Here is a 21160-nt window from a genome sequence, read left to right as displayed (position 1 = left end):
ACACTGTGAGGGGCCACAGCCCAGAAGAGCTCAGCAGCTGGCTTTCTGTGGCTTCATTCACCCTCTCTATGCCTCAGGCCTCCTATGTACTGAAACATTGGAACACTTCTCTTCCCACCCTTTGAGCTCCATAAAACAAATAAAGAGCAGTCATCTGCCTCGGAGCTTCAGGGGGAACTGAGAAACGATGTGTTTGTCAGGCAGGGTCTTTATGTTGCTCCTGGAAGTAGGACTTCTCATGCAAAGCAAGCTAAGCATTGGAGAAGGCCAGACACTCTCTCTGGACGCTATGGCTTATTCTTTTCCAAACAGCTTGGAAAAGGCTACAGTCACTCTCTTGTTTTGTACATGGGGGGAGGGGCAGAGTTCAAAGAGGTTAAATAACGTGTATGACTATCATCAACCCAGGTCAGGACTTGAGTATAAAGAGGTTAGTTTGACAGCCAGTCTATGTGTTTCCCAGCATGAAGCCCTTCGTGTGGCTTGTTAAGATTACTTAGTTGTTTCTATTAACTGCTGGCCTCTTCATCACACAAACTAAAACATTTGCAGGGACAGGATGCCAAGCCACACCCCCAGTGATGCTTCTGGAACACGTCATCTTAGGGAGGGCTCAACGGATCTGGGTTGTATGGGAGGCATCTCAGAGCTCCAGCTGGGACATTCTTTTCCAGTTTAGCTGTGAATTTCCTGGGGGCAGCTAAAAGGACAGCACAGGGGAGAGGCTCCTCCCTTTTCTTTCTTTGACATGTTCCAGCACACCCTGCCTTTAGGGCTAACTGTGCACCCCAACGCGTGCTCTGCTTGGGCAAAGATGGTTTATGTCCTCTTTTGAAAAGGAGTTCGCTTATCTGAGTTACTCCTGAGGTTTGTTCCAGGACAAGCAAACTGCAGAAACCCAGACCAGGAGGACAGAGGTCTCTGTTCCTATGCTTTGAATTCATTAGTTTCCTTGTAGAGCAGACAGGCTAGCAAAGTCCTTGCTGAAGTCAGCTTGCCTAGCCATCTTGGGTCTCAGGGTCATGCAGTGAAGATGTCTCCACTGCACAGTGAGCATTGGAGTTTTCCACAGAGATGATTCGTCGTTGTTTACTTTGTGGGAGATGGAAGACCCCTGTCCCAGGAAACTCCCCACACTGCAGTGCGAAACAGAAGTGGCCTTTGATGGTCTGGTTTTCAAATTATAACTGATGTACTGCACACCTCTGTTTGCACTGGAAATGAGGAATGGAAGAACAGTAGACTTTCCTAAAACATTTAAGAGGGATACTGTCCAGGTGTATTGCAAAATATAACTATTAGTCACAAAGGGGGAGGGGACTCAAGGGAGCCAAGAGGGCGACATTAAAGATTCCTCATTCCACAGCCACAGCCACCAACACCACCATTGCTACTGCCTTGTTGTTGGTGGTGTTTTCTTTTCTTTTCTTTTTCTTTCTTTTGAAACAGGGTTTTCTTCTGTAGCCTAGAATTCTTTATGTAGCTGAGGTTGTCTTTAACCTCTGCCTCCTGACCCCAAGTGCTGGGATTGCAAGTCTGTGCTCCTATGCTCAGCTCCAACTTTGAATATTTAGGAATTACAACATTTAGGAAGCCTTTGCTGCAGATGCTGGTACCCAGGGAAAGCAGGTTTTGGTTCTCATTTCGTTCTAAAGGAATGTGGACACAGACAGTTCAGGTGATTTATCCAAGGTCATGTAGCCAGTGACATGTCTTCTTTGTCCAATTCTAACGTTAGATTCTGCCACCACTGCCTTTGAGTCTTTCATAGCCTCAGCTAGCCTCAAGCTCACTTAGTAGCCTAGGCTGGCTCTCATTCAACTCCTGATCTTCTTACTTCAGCGTTGTTAGGGCTGGGATTACAGGACTTCGCCACCACACCCTATTGTAACCCCCTATTACCATGGACCGCAACCTTCCTAATGCTGGGACCTTTTAATACAGTTCCTCACTTTCTGTTGACCCCCCAGCCATGAAATTATTTTCCTTGCTACTTTCATAACTGTAACTTTGCTATCGCTATGAATCAGAATGCAAATATCTCTGTTTTCTGATGCTCTTAGGTGACCCCTGTAAAAAGGCCACTTGACCCCCTCAGGGTCAAGGCCCACAGGTTGAATACTGTGTCCTTTACTCCTTTTCAGGGACATATCTGCCTGCCCTTCGCTTTTATAGATTTCAAGAGAGAATCCCACGGTTATAATGGAGGGAGTAAATGATCTTTGGATTGTCAGTTGAATAACTTTCTTCCTGCACACCCCAAAACAATTGTAGTGAGACCAGATATCCCAACTGCTTTGAATAGTGGTCCCTGTGTTCTCAAGCGTACAATAAACCAGCTACCTGGTAACCGACTAGAGAGACTGTATTTTGAAATTGGATTTAGCTGTCAAAATTGCTCCACGTGCTCTACTGTGCTATTTTTTTTAAATGACGTCATTTAAGGGCTTATCATTCACCATCTGCTTTGAATCTTAAGGACAGCAGAAGGAGGAGCAGAGAAAGCCAGAGGGCAGTTGAGTTCCCTCCCATCTTCCAGCCTCATTTTTCCTTTATTCATTGTTAAATTTGAACTCATCCCTTGGTCAATCAACTTGAAGCCACACATGCTTATGTGGATCCATTGCTGAACCCCAAGTGGAGTCAGGCTGGGTTGGAGGCAGGGAGCAGTCCTGCAGCCCTGTCTTCCAATCAAGCAATTATTTACTGCCCGGCCATCTGTCTTTATTTTGCTAAGCCACTTGGTTGGACACAGCAGTATCACCGTGCTCTGGGTGGGTCATAAATCGAGCGGTACTTACACAGGGTACTCAACTGCGAAACCACGGTCTACCCCTTCATTTACTACCGGCGCAATCCGGATTCTTTGTTGCAATTGACAAACTTGCTAAATATCCCTGGGAAAAATATGAAATGCCATGTTTTTTTTTTTTTTCCGGTCTGTTGTCAGGCAATACATTAATTTATTAAGAAGACGTATTAGTCATCAGTATCAGGTGACTTGCTGCAGTGCACGAGTTGGAATGTCCCGAGTATTCATCTTATTTCTACAAAAAGTTATTGTCCTGTGAGTCTGTGACATAGTATAGAGACAACTGCCATTAGCTGGTAAATTACCTAGAAAGCTGATTTCTACTCACTGCTTTATTAACTGTTGGATATGCGCTCTGCATTGCTAATGTTTCCCTTGCATCCCAATCTGTGACAGCGCTGCGGTGCCCATGTTGGGAAGGGCTATGATGATAATCATTAACATACAGTGATGTGATACTGCAGATTCATCGGGTTCTTACTAAGACCTATATTACAGTATAATACAAAGAGCTGCAAGTTTGTTTCTTCTAATCCAAAATCTACCATGAGGCTTGTGCCATAAATTATTGAAGCTTCAGAATGAAGTGTGGTGCCGTGGTAGCAAGCTAATTCCTGTCATTCTGTTTGTTTGTCTTTAGCTCACGTGCCCTCTGTGGATGTGTGTGACATTGCATTTTTGTTCACCTAGACGGTTGGTACTTATCGTTCTTTTCTTAGCATCTAACTGTACTTTCTCTTTCTTGGTTAAGAAGCAGAAATAATTCAAACATCCAAGTTGAGCTAAATACTACTTATTCATTGGGAAATTTAAAGGAGCTATGTAGTTCAGGCTCCTTTGAGAAACACTACATATTATTTCTGGTGCCTGGAGCAGTGATAGTAGAGGTGGTGTTTCAGCTCCACCCCATATATCAGCTTAAAGAGACTAACATAATGCACAAGCCAGATGCATAATCTAAATACAGGTTGTATGTTTGTCATTCTCGTTTTTAGGTAGAAAACAAGAGAGCAGCCAAGCCAGAAATAAAATCAAAGTAGATAGGACACAGGACTTGGAGGATTCAAGGTGGATTTGACTAGGAAGCCTTCTCCCTGAGGACTAGCTTTTGTAGTGCCAGGAGGTACTATGGAAGCTTCTACAGGAGGGAAGCAGCCAATAGCCTTACCCAGTTCTGATTCCCATGAGCTACAACAAGATGCAATAGTGACACTTACATCTCAGCAGTAACCAACAGCTCTCTAGTTGGACTTAAGGCCCACTCAACAAGAGGGAGATCATGCCTGGTACTGGAAACCTAGCCTACTCCCCAGGACTAGTTAAGTCATGAATCATAGAGGAAAACCTACCACTGCCACTTTACCACAGCAGCATAATTCTTAACTGAATTCTAAGGGTTTATACTATACCCTTAAGTGTAGTCTTCATCCCTCATCCAAGAAACTTCTCTTTCCGGTAGATGGGGAGACTTACAGAAACCACACCTGACCAAAATGCACAGAAGAACTGACCATGGGTTGCCCAGAACCAAATGGTACATCTCTAACACAGCTCCTACATTTAAGGCTCAGGGAACATCATGGAAGAGGTGCCATAATGATCGTAAAAGCCAGGGGACCAGGACATCTGCTGCGGAAGAGTGTGTCTCCTAGACATGACAGGGAAGTTTTTCCCATGGCACCTCAACAATATGGCTGCCTCAGCAAGATCTGAACAGGGATTTCAACACTATAATTCTAGAGAAATCTCTTTCACTACAATTACATATGCCATGTCCGGTATATTTCATTCACTGTAGCTGGGCTTGACTGCTATCTCTAATAATACTGATTATTCCCATGGTTCTCTTGAACCCAATCTGCTGGCCCTTTTCCCGTTCTGCCTCCCTCCCTCCTAGCTTCTCTCTTGGGCTCTATTTCCATTGTGGTGGTTTCTGTTTCTCCCTTACCTACGATAGTTTTCTGCCTTCATTTCCTATGGACAGTCATGCAACCACCATGCATTAAAGAGATGAAATGGACATTTGTTTCCCACAGTTCAGGAGATGAGAATTCCAGTGTCAAGGCGTTAACTGAGGTAATTATCCCAAGGCCACTGGGCATGGCTTGAGGGTGGGTGTGTCCCCCATGGCAGCGCCCAGCTCTGTGTCCTGACCTCTTTCTGCAAGAGCACTAGAGACGTTGAACTGTGGTGTATCAGTGTGACCCTATTTTATCTTAATTGTGTTGTTAAGGACAACCTCTGCAGACACTTCCATCCTGAGGTATCAGTTTGCTCATTAGTGGGGCACAGTTTAGCCAGTAACAATCAAGTCTGGATCTCAGATGTAGGTAATTAGGAGTCTTGACTACCTAGTGAACACCCCAGCAGGCTTTCCCACCACCTTTGAGTTGAAACCGATGTCCCTCCTGTTTAAGCCTTTCCTTGCACTTCCCATCTCCTTTGCTGGCTCCAGCATTTAACCAGCCAGGGCAGTTTTAAATCCACAGCTTCCCGTCCCAAGTACTGTACATCCCATCAACGCCCAGTGCTGTTCCTTATGCTTCCAAAATACTTCTCCATCTCATTTGTTCTCTTTGTCCTTGAAGAAGCTTTCCAGGATTAGGCTGTTACATCTCCTTGCTTCCATTACTATAGATTTTTTTTTAAAAAAAGGATATGTCTTCATAGTCTTTTTTTCTTAGCTTACTATTTTGTGTTTTTTGACATTTTTATATAGACATATCACTGTGTCTTGCTCAAATTTGTTCTCTCTGACTTCCCTCCGCTCTCTGCCCTGCCCTCTGCTACTGGTCCCCTTTCTACCTCAAATTTACCCACTTCTGCTTTCATGGTACATTTATGTATGTATACGTAAATCTAGATTTCACATATGAGAGAAAATGAGATTCCTTCCTACATTCTAGGCCTCTTTGAGTCATGCTCCAAATGACTGAAATAGTACGAACTTTATAACCCATGTTTGGCCATTCTATCCTTGCTGAAATTCTTCTGATGGCTTTCACTGGTGACCAACTATGATCTTCCATTTTCAGTATGATAGAAGAAGCTAGGGAAGCCCTTGGTAGTCAGTCCCTGCCTCATACTTTCTTCTTTGGCGGTCTGCTATGGCTGTACATGTGCCAAACCCCTTCCCATTGCTCATCTCAACCTTTCCTCACATTCACCTTTGGGCAAGAGATGCTTGTTCCCACGCCTTACTAGACTTCTGTCCCTCTACGTTGCTTACCTAACTTAGACTTGCCCACTAAACTTCAGACCATATTTCTTCCGGGAAGCCTCTTTGGGATTAGATGCCCCTTCTTTTCCACAATTTCTCATGGATATATAATGATCACAGTAATATCCATTTCCCCACTACAGTGCCAGCTTCTTAAGTGTAGAGACCAGAATTTTATTATTATTATTATTATTATTATTATTATTATTATTATTACTATTATTATTATTATTACTATTACTACTACTACTACTACTACTACTACTAACATCTTCACCTGCACTCTGCACGTCATACAACAGGCATCCCAAAATATCCCTTCATCTCAGCATCATTAGAGGACTCCATTAAGAAGTGCAATTGAAGAGGTGTATTCATGTTCTTGCCTAATCTTTCAGAAATTCCTCTTATATGCTCTCCTTTCCTCATATACCAAGAGGATCTGTCTAGATTCCAAGACTAAACAACTCCCACACAATCATCTACAGAGAAGAAACAGTTTCTGGTCAGAAGGAGTCTTTCTGCCTGTGCATTAGACTAGTGATTCAAAGGCATGACACATTCAGATTCAATTCATTCATTTATAGTCAACTACAAACCAGTTCTTGGTCACCTAAAAGCAAATACGTGCTTTACCATGGGAAACATCTTGCAAAAAATTGATTTGGCAGGCTACTTTACTGAAGGTGTTTATTTACCTTCATGCTGGCTTTGTGGTATTGCATTAAGAAAAATCATTAACTACCCAGAGTTAGTCTACATCACTGATTACCAAGGCAAAGGCACATGTGTTAGCCACGAGTAAGCAGAGATGGAGTGCACACACCATGGGCTAAGGCATAATCATTTTGTTCACACAAAGTGCTGTTCTGATTCAACCACCTAAAACAATTCACCATCTGTTGAGTGGATAAGGAAAATACTTACCTTGTACTTGGAGAACTGGAGAGATGTCAAACCCTTGGCTGATTCTGACTATGACTACACCGATCTCAAAGTCAAAGGCGTCACTGAAAGAGGAAGCAATTGGAGTGTGTCCAGTGTTTTCTTTAACTCTCACACTTGGGGTAAACACTAAACTCCTCTTTAAGATGTTGATATCATGAAGCTATTAAAATGCACTTTAGAATACAACTAAGAGCCAGTGTTTTTTGTTTTGTTTTGTTTTGTTTGTTTCTTCCTTTGTGCCTTTAAAAAAATAAATTCTGCATAGAGGTAAATAAGTTATTCACATTGAAGCTGATTTGTTCAAATAGTCCCACCAGCTAGATATTTTTGTTAAGAGATCTCTACATACTTTTAAATAATTAATCTGTTATTAAGGGATCAAAACAATCTGATGTATTTAGAATGGAACATTTATAGATTGTAACATCTTTTGATTATAAGCCTCTCCTCCCTGTCACTGGAAAGACATCTTCAGTGATGTCTGATACCAAGCTCATGGCCTAAAATGTTTCTAGTATAGAGGTCAGAAGGCAAAGGCAGACAGTTTTCTGAGTTCATGGCCAGCCCAGTCTGTATAGTGACTGCCAGGACAGCCAGGCCTATGTAGCTGAAGCCCTGTCAACAAACAAACAAACAAAAACATTTCCAGTGTCTCCATGGGACTTTCATCTTGGACCCTGCACAGGTCCTTTGGAGCAGCGCTTCTCCCTAGAAATCCTACATACTTAGAGATGGCTCTGATGCCTTCTCTGCACACACCCAAAGAGATTAAAGGATGTAGAAGAGAAGGGGAAATTGTTTGGTTTATCTCATCTCCTGTAGTACATGTTGTACATCTGAAAGCAAGCCTGTTGCTTAATTGTGTTACTAAACGTTTGCTTCTGGAAGTTCCCTTGTTCATGCATCAGTAGAACTCAGACCCAGAGCCCCTGCGGTCAGGCCACCCTCCATAGCATCACTGTAGTCTGTAGTTGGTCACCATAAGCAACAAGCTTCCAATAAGAATTCAACCTGAACTTTCAGGGAGTGATATGAAGAAGTTCAGTGTAACAGAAATACCAACTCACTCAACACTCAAAACATAAATCATCGTCACTTAATAAAACAGGCGCATCTTAACACAGAACTCTACAAAAGCACACCTTATTTCTATTTAAACTTGATTATGAAATACTAGACAATTTGTTTTATCTAAGATATGTTCTTTGATAGGTAGATTGATGGCTTCAAAAGGCATCATAATTCCTAAGACCTAAGACTATATTTCCTCACAAGGCAAAAGGTCAAGAGCTTTGAGGTAAGGAGAGTATCTTGCAATGGCTGCCCAGGCCAGATAGAGTGACAAAGGTGTTTGAAAATGAGGTTGAGAGACAGAAGAGGTTGAGCCAATGTGGCCATTGCTGGATTGGAGATGGAGAAAAAGTGCCACCAGCTACATTCACTATCGGGCAGCTAGAAAGACAAGGCAGGGCTTGTACTAGAACCTTCTGAGGACAATTTAGCTTGGTCCACTCTGACTCAGGTACAGTAAGATAATGGTCAGAGTTCCAACTCATCAAACTGTAGGGTAAAACATCTCTGTTGTTTTAAATACCATCGAAAACTAAGACAGATTCTAAATAAAAGAAACCATACTTAAGAGCAGTGCAGACAATGAAGACCTTATGTTCAAAGGAGAACAGTAAGACAATATTCAGCAGCCCAGTGTTAGCAATAACAGTGTATCTTACTGGAAGCAACAGCAAACACAAGGAAAGGGAATGCAGAGCAGATGTGTGGCTACCTTCCTCCTGTCTTCTCCTTTGTGCTAGAATTATTCAATTTTATACTAGTGCATACATGGGTCACCTTAGTTGACATTGGATTTTACTACCAAGAAGACCAATTGTTAAATGTGTTGTAAGAGCCAGGGGCTTCCTCAGTTTGATGTGACTAGGCTCAGTCATTTTGACCCTCTGGATTGGGTATTTGAGATTGTGGGGAGGCTGACCACAGGGATACTGCATCAATTACTAGACCCCGAGGATGTACACAGCTCTGAAATTTGCATATTTCTTTCTCCACCTTGTTTGTTAGCAAAATAACCCAACCCGGATTCTAAACACCTTCAAAGAAAATTCCCTTTCCCTCTGCATGTCCTTTAATCTAGTAAATAGGCATTTAGGTTAGAACTTCACACATTTCTTTGTCCAGCATCACCCCACCCCAGGTCCTCTGCTACTCTATCTCCCTCCACTTTTTACTGGTGGTGTGGGCTTTTCCTTTGGTAAAGAGTGTACAGGGTCAGAAGAATGTGTTCTCTGGAAACCGGATCTGATGCAAGAAAGCAGCCCTGGTTAATGTATGATAAACAAAGACTCATCCCCAAGGCTGTCACTTACTGTATGATTCCCACGTAGTTCTCCAGCTCAGACAAGGGGGCTTTCCTCCAGTTTTTTTTGTATCCAATCACTAGAGTGTTGGGCTTCATCCTCCCCAAGCCTGAGGCCTAAACAGAGGACATAAACACATGAGCCATCCTTACCACGCCAGTAAAATACTAGGGCGAGTGACAGATGATGTCACATAGCACTGAAGTAATGTTCTGAAGATTCTGAAGATTAGATTACCTCTTAATGCATGTCCTTCATGCCCGTACCCAAGCATAAAATAGGGAGACCGGCTTTAAATCATCTCAGTCATAAATGGATTTCAGATGACAGAGACGGAGCCTTGCAGAATTAGTGCTCATTAAAATGGATCAGTAAGTTAAAGTCAAGCAAGAGTTGGCTTAACTGCCGACAGGCATGTCATAGCAGTCGTTCAGATCCCCTTTCCACCTGTGATGCCCAAAACGATGTCAACAACGAAATCCACATTTCAGAGATCTCTGTATACAAGGACCATTAAAAACCTCCTCGTATTATTTGCTGAGGAATGACTGAGCTGCGCTGTCCCAAAACAGAATGCTCTTGCATGACCGTGTTCTTAGCTGTCATATTTCATATCAGCAATGTCAGTCATCTTTAGATGACAAGATATGACTTCCAGTTGACCACATTTAATGTGGTAATATTATGAAACCTCTATTAATTGCAAAGGGATAGTTGAGGCACTCCCCAGGAGGAGCCTGGGATAGTTTGGAGGAGACAAGATACACATAAGCCGTTTTAACACAGGAATAAATACAACGGTCTTGTGGAAGCACCAAGGCAGACATGTGCTTCAGCTGGTGGCTCACAGCTTCATGGAGGGGTGGCACTTCCTCTGAATCTCCAAGTTTAGTTAGATATTGACACATAAAAATAAGGCGAGCCGAGCATGAAGGGAGGTGACCTAGGTCATGAATATATTAAAGAAATTAGCAGGACCTATTCTTGGGGACACAGTCATGAACAGAAGGGCATGGGCAAAAATGTCAGACTGCTAACATGAGCTTGTCCCTCCGCACACTTGGCATGCACTTCCTGTGGGCCTTTGAGTTCGTTTTCTACATGTATGTATGTATATATATATATATATATATATATATATATATATATATATATATATATATCTTACTTTCATCTTCACGACTATTTCACTACTTTAAAAATTCTTCTACAGATGTGCTCATGTCTATGCGTCATTCTAAGCATTTTCACACACACCCCCACCCCTGTCCTCTCTCCACCCGTTGCCTCCTGCTTAAGCCCTTCTCCCTAACTGGTCTCCACCGGTTTCTGTGGCTAGTGTCATAGCCCAGTGAGTTTAAAATGTGGTCACTTGCATGGGCAGGAATATATGTGAGGCTACTAACGGGACATGGTCAGCTTACAGGTGACATTGCCAAAGAAAATGGCCTCCCTCCTCCAGCCCCTGTAAGTTGCCCATAGTCCTAATGTAAGGCCCCCTCGTAAGGCCCCCACACACAATGAAATGGTTACAGGTCAGATTTTGTGTAGCTCTTATGCAGGTAGCCACAGTTGCAGTGAGTTCATGGGTGTGATACCTGCATCATGTCCAGAAGGCACTGTTTTGTAGTAGCTCAGACCTCAGCCCCTGTCTCTTACATTCTCTGTTCCCCTCTCCTGTGATGTTCATTATCCTTGGAGAGGGTGACCTTGACAACCTTTTTAGAGCCCAGCACCCCATAGAAATGCATTCTTCATGCTTTAACTAGTGGTGGGTCTCTAACACCTATGGCAAAAAGAAGATTCTCTGATGAAACCTGGGACCAGCACTAATCTGTGGACATAAACATGTCAATTTAGTGAAGCAAGAGGAGCAGTCTCTCCTTTGGGGTTCTGAGACCTTAATAGCTACAGGCTCTTGACCAGGTTTGTATTAAAAGGCACGAGCTCCTTCTGTAGAATAGGCTTCAAATCCAATGAGGAAGTGGTTGGTTATCTCCAAAACAGTCAAGCCACAGTTACGTGAATGGGTGTGTCTTGCCAGTCAGGTTTTTATTGCAGAACTCCTAGAAAGAAGCTTTGACTACAAAGACTGATCGACTGAGTCAGTGCGGTAAGAGGCTGGCATGTTGCCAGTTCAGAGCCAATTTATCTTGGGTGGCTCTTAGCCTCCCAGATGACCATGGCCTTCCTCCGTGTCATCTGACATCCTGGGGGCTATTTTGGATAAAGATTTCAAAATACACACATGCCACATTCAGAGAGTCTCTTTAATTGTTTTAAAGATTCCCCCCCCCCCCAAATTACAGAGGTGAAACTGACTACAAGTTTCTGTAGTTACCGTAAAGGTAGAAGAGGGAAGGGCAAAGGGAAGGACAGAGAGAGAAGGCTGCAGACTCCATCATGTAGCCATAGAGATGATCACATTTATTTAATGTTCTGGAAATAATCCCCAAGGCTGGGGAGATTTTCCGCCCCAGTCCGCATGCATTTATTAGTGGTGCCTAGCAGCTGTCCACCCATCATGTGCAAAAGAGAAAAGTGCCCAAGTGGACCATAGCTACCTGCTGTACCAGACACATGAGTCTGACGCTTAAATAGGATTCTGAAAGTCCTCAAAAGACCAGAGCACGTCTGCATTTCAGTGATCGTAAGGACAGAATGATGCCGGCCAAAGGCAATCTGATTTTCCGTTTCCAGTAGATCATTCCTAGTACCCGGTGATAGAACCTCAGCCTTTATTCTAGCTATTCTATCCCGAGGTTCCCTGACGACCTATCTGCCTTGATCTCTTGTGAGTGGCCTAACTCTATAGAGCCATTGGTTTTAGGCGCTTCATTTACCTGGATGCTGTCTTCTACCTCTGTGCTTACTCTCCTCCGCCTTACCTGAAGGAGACTCCGCACACCATCCCTGAAGCAGTCCGCCGCCACTGCAGCATAGAATGCCTTGATTTTGTTCTTTATAAGCCAGGCCTGTTTTTTAGCCATGCCACTGTTCATCTCCTTAACACACAGCTTGCGCGGTCCCTGTAGGACACGGTGAAATATTGGTGAGAAGCCCCACCATTATACATCACACTACTGTTACCAGGTGACAAAAACCAAACAGTAAAGCCCCGTTAGATGAGGAGCTGGGACGGAGGCAAAAGCACCTCCTTCAATGAGGTTTATTTTGGGAGAGGGCATGCACTGTTCACATGATCCACTTTCACCCCCAAATGTCCAGACTTATTAATAGCCACTTAAATTACTGCCTGTGTAGAACGGAAAGAAAAGCCGAGGGCGCCATGGCATGCAGGGAAAACAGGATGTGATCAAAGAGGCTCACGAATTCACAATCAACCTGTGATTCAACAGCGAGAGCCCTGTTTGTGAACCTCAAAGAAATCTCAGCTAGACCCACATTTCAAGAAATGGACAGAGTGCTCTTGGGATCCCGAGCATTCCTGACTGCAAATTCCGCCCCACGCCACAGACCCTGACAGTTTGGTAAGTGCCTAAGTACTGCTTTTTGGTTGCTAAGAATTCCCTTATTCCTCTTCTCTGGAACTGGTCCATTTATAGTTGGGCAAGTTAATGCCCCTTCCTCATTCAGTGAATTTGGTGGGAATAAAAGATCACCTGATGATGTGAGGTGAGTGAGAACAGCTAAGAGAAAGGGAGGGAGGCATGGTGGTGCTAAAGCACCTCGTAATCTCAAGGGTTGATTCTGGACACCCAAGGTTTGCCTAGCAACCCCTTTCCCATGAAGGTCCAGGTTAGCTCTTTTCTTCTCGTGTTTTAATTCAGTTCCAAAGGTATTTCTGGTTAATTGCCTTTGAGTTTGGCAGGGCACATGAAGTACCTGCTTTCTAGAAAGAGAACTGTCTTATGTTTGGATGTCATAGATTCCATACAAGTCCCCGAGATCTTGAAGGACAAACCCTAGAATGTGTGGAGTAGGGCTTAAGCAACTGAATGTGTAATAAGCTTTCGGGTGACATAGATGTTACTGGTACCTCATGCTGCATTTAAAATGACAGTCTTAAAAGTCTTTGATGGGAAACAAAGGACTTTGGGATACAAGAAAACTAGTCTAACTTGGCTACTTTGAAGTTCATGGGTCATCTCTTAGATCTGAACTCTTATCCTGGACATGGGGGTAAACACCCCATTTCCCACATGGTTATTTTAAGTAAACAAGGTATCCAGTACTAAGCTTGAGCAGTACTAGGTTCTCCCTACAGCTGACTTTTACCATTGTAAATGGGTGTTTATAATATCAGTGAAACCCCAGGCTAATTCTATGCTGTATTTGCTCTCGGGGAGCTGGAGTGGCACGGAGCTGGGAGACAGAGTGCTGGATTTAAATGTGGCTCTTGACTGACTCCCTAATACAACAGGCATCCTCTCCTGAGGACAAATATATTTATCAAATAGGGCAATTGCTGGATCCTCACTGCCAGGCATAACAGCTCCTATCCACATGTTATTCAGCGTTTGAAATGGAGTTCATATTAAGAGAGCCTTAGTACACAAATATACATAAAATAAATATCACCAACATTTATGTTGATTACATATTGAAATAATATTTTGGACATATTTGAGTTAAACAGGAGAAATTATTAAAAATAACACAATTGATCTCTTGTCAACTCAATTGGTAACTAGAAAATTTTAAATTATATATCAGCACATATTCTGTTTTGTGTTATACAGCAGTGGTTAGGCTCTGGGGCCCTTCCGTTTTAGAATTCTGTTTAAATTGGGTCATGTTCTTTGTATAGTTAGTTTTTCTCTAATATATGTTTCAGAAGTTACCAATATTGCGAAAGCAATTGGATTGTCATGTATTAGCAAAAAATCAAGGCTCTTCAGAGATGACAGAAAAGGTGGAAGCATCAGGTTGGTTATTGAACCAGAAGACCTGGACCAGAGAAAGACATGCTATTAGAAGAGAAGTTTCACTCGTGCCTCCAGAATGTCAGGGAATTTTAAACTACCTGTCTTTCCTGGTCATCTAGCCTTCACCCACTAGAAGAGGAAGGAATATTGTACTGAGGGTCATTTCACAAGAACCATCAAATAGAAGAACAACCAACAGTTAGAAATATGGTGGAGCATCGGAGTTCTGAGATACCCTGCAATGACTGTAAGCCCCTGGGGAAAACGGTGCTTACTTAAAGAAATACAGCCTAATGTATGTCTATTAGCATTACAAAAATCTGGATTAAACATTAATTGTGTCAGAGAGATTTATTTTAATGACTGAATTTGCTATACTGAGAACTCATAAAAATATTTCATGCAGAATCTCTTTTTGCTAAAAGGGATTATGATGTCCTTGTAGCATACTTATTAATATGAAACTAGACTGTAATGCAAATGTAAGAAGGTTAAAAACTAACAGGAGGGTAGACATCCTGGAACATAATTACCAATATTCAAATATGTCAGAAAAAATGGATTCTATCATCTAATTAATATATTACAGAGACCTTCCCAAACATGAGCTCATGAATTAATTCCCCAATTTTAACAATGAAACTTTGAGAGCTTGGCACATTTATATATCAACTTATATTTCTATATACCGAGAGTCTCCTGGCTTTCATTACTTCTGTGGTTGGAACTACCAGAAGGCTAGTTTCTCCCTTTTTCTGATTTGGGCCATGAGCCATCTCACCATGTTTCCTAGTGCCTATTCAGAGATCATTTCATTCTTCCTATATCTGATCATGTTATTATTTTATTAACATTTCTCCGTGCAACAGTTTTAGATATTCTGGAACTCCCTTTGTAGATCAGGCTGGCCTCGAACTCACAGAGATCTTCCTGCGTCTGTCTCCCAGATGCTGGGATTCAAGGCATGTGCCGCCACAGCTGGGCTTTATTAACATCTTGATAGAGGCCCACTGACATAAAGAACTTAGTGTTCCTCATCTGAAATTTTGAGGCTGGGTAAGAAAAAGACAAGAGGAACGAGGAAGAGAGGGGGGACTTCAATGGCTGGATGAATCAGGTGAATAAGGGTCAAGCAATCTACTCTCTGGACTTGATGATATTTGGGTTTATTGGTGACCACATAGTTCAGGAATAAAATTAGCAACTATCATATTCCCGCAGTGATAACATCAAGAACAACAAAGAAAGCTAATCCAGCATTCAGTATTTGAAAGACACAAAACAGTGCTTGAAAGCAAGTGTAATTCTCACAATGACCTTAAGACAGGTGCTTTTTCATTCGGAGAGACTAAACTATGTGTGTAAGGGAATCAACACTAGTAAATGTCAAAACAGTGATTCAGAGCTTGACTATTAGTTTCAAAAGCCCAGGGGAAAATGCTTCCTAGAGTGGAAAACACAATCTTGGTTCCTTTTCCATTGTCACTACTTAACATTTCCGCAAGGCTGGCTTAACCATCATCTGTATACATTGGGGAAAGTCTTCCAGTGGTATGCTGCCTCCCCCTGCATCTCTCTCCATCTGTTTTCAGAGAGATGATTGACAACTGAGCCTTGAATCTAAAAATGGATCCACAGCCCAAGGAGTTTACAGGAAGTAACTAACCGGGAAGGCTTTAATTGATACAATGACTGTTGTCTGTTCCCAAGAGAACTTGAGCACCGGGGACTAGGACTCATGGGCCTTTCATGGAGCCATCAGCACAAGAAACGAAGTGTAGGAAATTACCATGTAGAAAACACATGTAGGAAACTTCCAGATCACACGCTTAGGCCCTTGCTTTGAAGGAAAGGGTCTTCTAGGACCATAGTCCTTTTTTCAGTTGAAGACTCAAAGGGTTAATTAAAAGCAGGGGTTCTTATCTCTGTGGAAGATTTTTCTCCCTTGCCATTATATGACTGTTTATATTTCTTGTTCATTTCTCCAGTCCTGAAGATATTTTATTTCTTGCTAAACCAAATTTTGTCTAAATTGCTAGAGAAGAAAAAAATACCCCAAACTGCTTATTCCATCAAAACCGCTTCCTATATTATATTGGCCAAAATGAAATCCACTAATCTAGGGCACTAAACTTGATAATAAGAGAGAAAGGCTCTTGATAAGTTTTTAATAAATCCTCTGGAGTCACAGTTGGCCATAACTTAACCTGTCAATCTTCCCCACCCAGTAGCTCTCTCTCCACCCCCTACTGGATAATTGTATTTAGTTATATTGTTTGAGTTACTGTCCTCTCAGCACAGATAGGAAAGAGAATGTGGCCACCTTCCACAGCGTTAAGATATTGCTAAGTTTAAAAAGACATTTGAGTGTTTCTCAGGGTAGCATATAGTAAGTTAGTCCACCACATCACTGCTGCGTAGACTGGCCTCTGGCCAAAACTCCCTCACACCCATTCCTTGGCAGATACCGGAAATTCGAGTAGTGATCTTTGATTGTGTCCCAGGGGTCAGACTGCCTAGGCTTTCTCCTCCTGGCCTAACAGGAGGTACCCTGAGAGGTCTCCTCTGACATCCAGATCAGCGTTTTCTTGTCAGGATTTCATTGTCCTGTCTCATTTCTCCAGTAAAATGGAAACAAGCATTTCCTTGTTCTTTGCCTTTTATGTGCTTGAGGATGAAGTAAGAAACCATGAAAATGCTTTAAAGAACAGATTAATGTTTAGTGATATAAACGCGTGCTGGTAAAGATTTAAACTAAGAGAGACACACAGAGAGCATAGGGCCAGAGTGAGAAGAGAGAGAAAGAACGAGAAGATGTGCAGAGGTTGGCTAGTATGGAAGATCTAGATTTTTTTTAAATTCTAATTTCAATGCTTCCTTCTATTTTCAGTAATCCAGTAAGTTATTAGTCACCAACATGTTCCTTGAACAAAAGGAATTAGCTCAATTCTGACTGTCAAAGGAACAGAAAACTTAGCTCAGTTCCCCAGGCATCTGCACCGCCATCAGGATTAACCAGGCATTTCATCTGAACTCCACGTGTGGTCATCTAAGGCCATCATCCCTGCCTCCTTCTCATGGTCTGACTCTATCAGCCCACATGCTTGCCTTTTATTGAGGAGCAGTTTAGTTCTTCTTGGCTCAGAGACAGTCATTTAAGAATACTTATCACTTTTAGTTGTTCTCTGAGGAAACCAGAAATATATTTCATCTATTTTCATTCAGTTATGTTTTGAGTGTGTGTGTGTGTGTGTGTGTGTGTGTGTGTGTGTGTGTGTATGTGTTTTGTTCTTATTTGTTTGTCTGTTCTAGTCCTGAATCAAGGAGGTGAACTCTTGTCGAAGCTGTTCCTTCTCTTTCCTATGACTGTAAGTATTTTCTGTACCACCTACAATAACCCACCATGAGAAGAGAGGAAAAAGCACTTCTTTTGGAGGAAGTGACTCTTACCACGAAGACTTCACAGCAGATGCAGAGGCCACTATTCTTGGTAAAGGCATGGGTTATATCCAAGAGGGCGGGTCTTGTCATGGGTCCGCCTGTTAAGACAATGCACTGGGGTCTGAAAGCAGAGAAGACATGAGAATTGGCCAGTGGAGGAAGCATGTGAGCCCAGAGCCCCTTGAAGTAAATAAGAGGTATAGAAAACTAGGAGAACTGGGGCACTCCTTTCTTAATTTTATCTTGAATTTCTCACCAAAATTCCTGAGTTATCTTGACATCTTGTCATCTTAGTATTTTCCATTTAATTAATCACAGCAAAAGCAGGAAGTAGGGGAAGCATAGTCTTGGGTTCCCTTGTCTTCCTTTTGTGGGTAATATGTCATCCCAAATCTCCTTCTCCCATCAACATTTCCATTTATCTTTCTTGCTGGCCCATGTTGCAGGGCACCATCCAAAATAATATATAACTAATGAAGATCTAAGATTACGGCTTCTCTGTGGTGAACTCATTAAATCATGAAGCCTCAGATTGACAGGAGATAAAGTCAATGGTTAAAATACACAAAGACCTGTGTTATTCCCCTCTGAAGTCACATCCTTTAGACCTTTCTGTCCCTAATCCTGGGAGAGGACACATCAGTGTGAGGAGCTGGTGGCTCCCGATGGGCAGAGCTCAGGACGGAAGGACAAACACATCAATTTCTCTCCTAGGTAACAGTGTGGATTGTAACCAAAGAAGCAGGCCTTTTGCTGTCGTGAAATGTGACTTTGCACATTTGAAATGTGCCCCCAGAACTTGCAGATACTCTGATGATTGCGACTCCTCTAAAGGACAGTCACTTGTAATGTAGAACACCATGGGATCCCAAAAGCCCATTTACCTGAAGTTTTTCACATGGTCTTCCACTGTGGTTAATTCCAGAGCATTGTCTAAAGCGCTCACATAGGACAGAGCCTGTGTGGAGGAACCCCAGTTCACATCTGCGGACAAAGGAGGACATGGTACTCCCTCAAATTGACTTTATTTTCTGTATGCATTAAATAATTTTTATTAAGCCATTCTCTCCTGTAACTTTTCTTGCCTATATAAGAGGTGATGAGAATCCAAGTTAGATTAAATCCAGCTTAGTGGTTCCTGGAATGTTGTATCCTCCCATGAGCACCCACGTGAATCCTACTCTTCCACGAACATCCATGTGAATCTTTAGGTGTGAGGCATCCTTCCAACCAGGATCATACTGTAAATCTGAAGCCCCAGACACCCTTAAAAAGGGCCATGTGATGATGACCAGGTAGGCAATAAGTTCAAGACCTTCACAAATTCTTAAATTGGAAACAAAAGAGAGTTTCTGAATGCAGGAGTAGTTTACACACAGACGTACATTTCTATTTTGAGTGGTAGAGCTGACCAGCTTGGGAACTCATACTTGTGGGGGTCACGAGAAGAGTTTAGGCTTCAGGAATTGTCTCAGTCTGACCTGCCAGAAACCAACCTTCAAAAGAGGGAGCTCAGCACTCTACCCTGCCTCAAAAACAGTAAGTTTAAAAAATTAAATGAGGGCTGGAGAGATGGCTCATTGGTTAAGAGCACTGACTGCTCTTCCAGAAGTCCTGAGTTCAATTCCCAGCAACCACATGGTGGCTCACAACCATCTGTAATGAGATTAGATGCCCTCTTCTGGTGTGTCTACATTCACATACATGAAATAAAAAAATAAATCTTAAAAAAAATTCAATGGGCTCTTTAAGCTTAGTGATAATAAATGCCAGAGACACGCTGACAGGCCAGCTGCTCATGACAGTCTTTCAGTGCCTGCTCTGCAGGGTGAGGACAGTGAGTGTTTCATCTGAAGACCAAACAGGGTGACAAGAGGTGTTGATTCCCAGACAAGCATACTTTAGGACATTTGTTCTTTTATTTGATTAGTATGGTGCGTGAGTCTGAGTGGGCACACGCATGTTACAGCACATGTGTGGAGGTAGGGTGTGACAACAAGATTAAGGAGTGGGTTTTCTCCTAAAACAGGCTCATGTGACCGAGTCATCAAGCTTATGTGGCGAACATTTCACCTACTGGACTAAACTGCTGGCCTGACATTCATTGTTTTGGGGCTAAAACCTCTATTAGTTAATTCAACATTCATATGTAAAAGAACAAACTTCACTCAAACAACACCTTACACTGGTCCATACAGTAGATAATAGGCCTTAATCAATTACCAAAGCACCAAAAGTTCTAAATGTTTGTGGCCTTGGGTTGAGGAAAAATGCCATAGATCACACACACACACACACAGACACACACACACACTACAAATGAAAAAAGATAGAAGAAAGAAAGATCAATTTGTTAACAACTTGTATTAATAAAAACAACCAGGGAAATGAAAATAGAAGCCTCAGGCCTGGGGAAAATAGAAAGTACACACTGCAAGAGGAGCCAGAACACACCAGGAGGCCTCACAACTGAGTTAGAAAGCAACAACAACAAGAACAAAACAGGCATCATTTTAAGGAACTGCTTAGCAAGACACACAGAATGGCAAGTAAGACTCTCAGTGTCGCTAGTCACTGGTAACATGCAAACTGGAAAACGGAAGTGGAAATTTCTGGTTTCTTTGGAGACTCAGTTGTATCATGTGATTTTTTTTCCTGGAAATTGTCTTATAAGAGGATGTTTTGTTGAAAACAGACTTTTTTTTTTTTTTTTTTTTTTTTTTTTCTGGAAGCTGTCTTATGAAAGGGCATACAGTGTTTTGCTGGAACAGGTGCTTGAGAGAGTGTGTGATGTTTAGAAAGGCTATAAACGTAACCACAGACAGTGAGACCAGGCTCTCACATTGGTTCGCCTTGTATGTGTTTCGCTGGTCCTCAATGATCTCTGCTTGTCATGACTTCAAGGACAGTAACTAGCCGAAGAACGTCTCATGGTACTCTGGCTGCCTTTTCCTCCTTGTCCAGATTCGTGCCAATTTGGTGGAGCCTTGTGGTTTCTTCTGGACCGAGCAGCTGAGACTGATTTATGTTTGGTGTTCCAGACTGGACTGGATTGCTGATATCCTGACAATGAAGACTGTAATTGCTCCCAAAGAACTACTTCTAAACAGGTCCATGTCCCTGTTTCTTATTAACATTTCTGTTTTCCTCTACCTCTAGAAGGTGGACTGGAAGCATTTAAGAACCCTTATTTTGTTTTGAAAAATCTAGGCCTATAGGCAAAAATGGCTAAGACTAAGATTCTATTAAAAGAACTTTGAAAAAGCAACTGACAATAGTACACTCTGCCAAGGGTGAAGACTGACCAGGGCGCCTTTGTAAGCTGCTGTTTGGAATGGAAAACAATACCATTATTCTGGCAGACAATCTGGCAATAAAGTCACACACACCATGTATAAACAGTCTTACTTCTAGGCATTTACTCAACAAAAATGAAAACACGTATCGAGCCGCCAGATTATATCTATATCTGTATCTA

At 42.3% G+C, this 21160-nt stretch overlaps 1 protein-coding gene across 2 annotated transcripts in view; it reads right to left on the bottom strand.

The window, feature by feature from the left end:
* SLC12A1 (solute carrier family 12 member 1) overlaps nt 1–21160 on the bottom strand; it is a gene marked incomplete at its 5' end in the record, with an annotated part of 76689 nt that overhangs the window by 17569 nt on the left and 37960 nt on the right. For both annotated transcript variants that reach the window (XM_080931120.1, XM_080931121.1), the window contains 5 exons: nt 6960–7042; nt 9362–9468; nt 12241–12381; nt 17692–17803; nt 18567–18666. In XM_080931120.1, the coding sequence (XP_080787246.1) occupies nt 6960–7042; nt 9362–9468; nt 12241–12381; nt 17692–17803; nt 18567–18666 (543 nt within the window). The remainder of the gene's footprint in view (nt 1–6959; nt 7043–9361; nt 9469–12240; nt 12382–17691; nt 17804–18566; nt 18667–21160) is intronic.

The sequence above is a fragment of the Micromys minutus genome (genome assembly GCF_963924665.1).
Source record: "Micromys minutus genome assembly, chromosome: 17".
NCBI lineage: Eukaryota > Metazoa > Chordata > Mammalia > Rodentia > Muridae > Micromys > Micromys minutus.
The sequence above is the reverse complement of the archived record's forward strand: the minus strand, read 5'-3'. Positions and strand labels throughout refer to the sequence as shown.